Here is a 1,972-nt window from a genome sequence, read left to right as displayed (position 1 = left end):
CACTCTGCATCTCCACCACCAGCCCTCTCCTTGCTCTTTCTCTGCGCGCAACTTCACCCACAGTCTACCCCTTCCACTGCTTTCCTCTCCCCTTTCGGGCACTTGCTCCCTTCCGCCGCCGACTCCCCTTTACCTTCGCCCACTGCTGCCTTGTCTCCAGTCTCACTTCCTGTGCCTGTCACTCCGTCTCTCGCTGCCTCTTCTCTCTTGCCTAACCTCACTGTTTCGCCTCTCCTCCGCTCTCACTGTTACTCCACTCTCTCCCTAGCTTCCAACCCTTCCTCCACACTTTACTAATCTACTTCTCTCCCAAATTCTCTCTTCTCCCAACCTATGTTCCAGATCCCCCCATCACCATTCCTGACACGTTTCTCTCCTGTCCATTGTTTCCCCGTCCCTCTCCGTCCTTCTTTGTCTCGCTTCACCCATCTCTCTCTCTTTAACTCACTCTCTCGCTCTCTTTCCCTTCCCTCTCCATCTCTCCAATTTCCTCCCAGTGCAGTCCAGCCATCCGCTTATCCCCGCGCCCACACCCTGTTCTGTCTATCGGCCTTTCTCGTTTGCCTTTCCAGCATTGTCATCCCTGTCGCACCGCTGAACCACACCATGCACCTCCCCCTTTCTCATCGCCCTCTCCCCTCACCAGCTCCCTCCCGTCACCCGCTCTCCTGCGCTGAAGAAAGTTCGCCCTCCCTCTGGTGGGGTGAAATATGTAAATCAAACTCCGTCACGCGTCTTCCGGGCATGGGTCTTCGGCCGAGTCCTGCAGCCCTCTCCAGTAGAGCAGCTGCTCGGAGGGTCTGATGTGGTGCGAGGTGACGAGCTGCCGGTAGGAGCAGATGGAAAACGATACCCTGTGGCCGTAGAAGATGGGCCGGGAGTGGATTTTTGCCAGTTCGACCTTCAGCTCCGCCAGGCAAAGCCCGACGTAAACATCCTCGAATCTTAACATGGGCACCTTCGCGGAGATGTTCCACACACGGCAGGCCACGTCAGTGGAGAGAACGTACCCGATGCCGGAACAGTAATTTGGGTACATTGCCGCAGGGTACTCCTCCTTGCTGAAGTACCATTTGCTGGATTTATAGCGGTCGGGTCTAGGGTTTTTCACAATTAAGCCAGTGGCAAGGTTCTTGCGGGGGACCCGGGACAGTAGCTTTATCAGATAGTCGGTGTTGATGAACATGTCGGAGTCGGTCTTCATCACGAAGAAGGCGGAGGGACAGGAGAGGCAGAGCCACTTCAGACCCAGCAGCACCTTAAGGGTCAGGTTGTTGTACGTGTCCTCGAAATCTCCCTGAATAATGTCGCGGTGCAGAGCGCCCTCTTGCAGGATCCAGTCCTGCTGCTCCCGCCCGTGTCCCAACATGAAATAGGTGACCGACCTGGCTCCGCCGACCTGTCGTTCGCTCCCCCAGGTCTGGCGGATGGCCGAGCGAGCCTCGAACTGATCGGGGGAGCTGGTGACCAGCAGGACGAGGAATGGAGCGCTGCCGTCGCATCGGCAAGGGGGCCGTATCAGGAAGGAGGTGTCGTTTAAATGCCAGGGAGTGCGGGGCCCGACGGGGCTGCGCCTCCAATCTTTGCTCCGTGGAAACATCCGGATCAGGCAAAGAATGAAAAGCAGGAGGATCCCACCCTTGAGGAACCGGTTTCCACATTGTGGTCTGAGGAACATCCACTGGCAAAGGCTTTGAAATGCTGTAAAATAAAGAAAGTGAATAAAACAACACTAGCATTCCAAACAAGGAGAATGTTCTCCCCAACACTGCCTTGGGAGATATGTGATGTGGACTGAAGGTAGGCTGTGTTCATCCGGAGATGGAGCCTGGGAGAACAGGGAGAACCCACATCAAAGCACCTTCCACAGTGTGGCAATGCCCGTCGCACAGTGCGGTGCTCCCTCGCATATTTTGCACTCCTGCGTTTCCTCCGTACTGTCCCTCCCACTGGTTCCCTCAGAATTCGGCGG

General features: G+C 56.2%; 1 protein-coding gene across 1 annotated transcript; it reads right to left on the bottom strand.

Annotated features, from left to right (window-relative positions):
• Positions 1-727: 727 nt before the first annotated feature.
• Positions 728-1,600, bottom strand: LOC127578523 (beta-1,3-galactosyltransferase 5-like). Its single transcript, XM_052030662.1, has one exon. The coding sequence runs from the start codon at positions 1,598-1,600 to the stop codon at positions 728-730; it is 873 nt and encodes a 290-aa protein (XP_051886622.1).
• Between the last annotated feature and the right edge of the window lie 372 nt (positions 1,601-1,972).

This window comes from Pristis pectinata, chromosome 15, assembly GCF_009764475.1.
Source record: "Pristis pectinata isolate sPriPec2 chromosome 15, sPriPec2.1.pri, whole genome shotgun sequence".
NCBI classification, from domain to species: Eukaryota; Metazoa; Chordata; class Chondrichthyes; order Rhinopristiformes; family Pristidae; genus Pristis; species Pristis pectinata.
This window is presented reverse-complemented; position numbering and strand designations above follow the sequence as displayed.

Bases quoted from the DNA above. Each gene is read 5' to 3' on its own strand.
- LOC127578523 (XM_052030662.1), bottom strand. From the start codon at position 1,600: ATGTTTCCACGGAGCAAAGATTGGAGGCGCAGCCCCGTCGGGCCCCGC.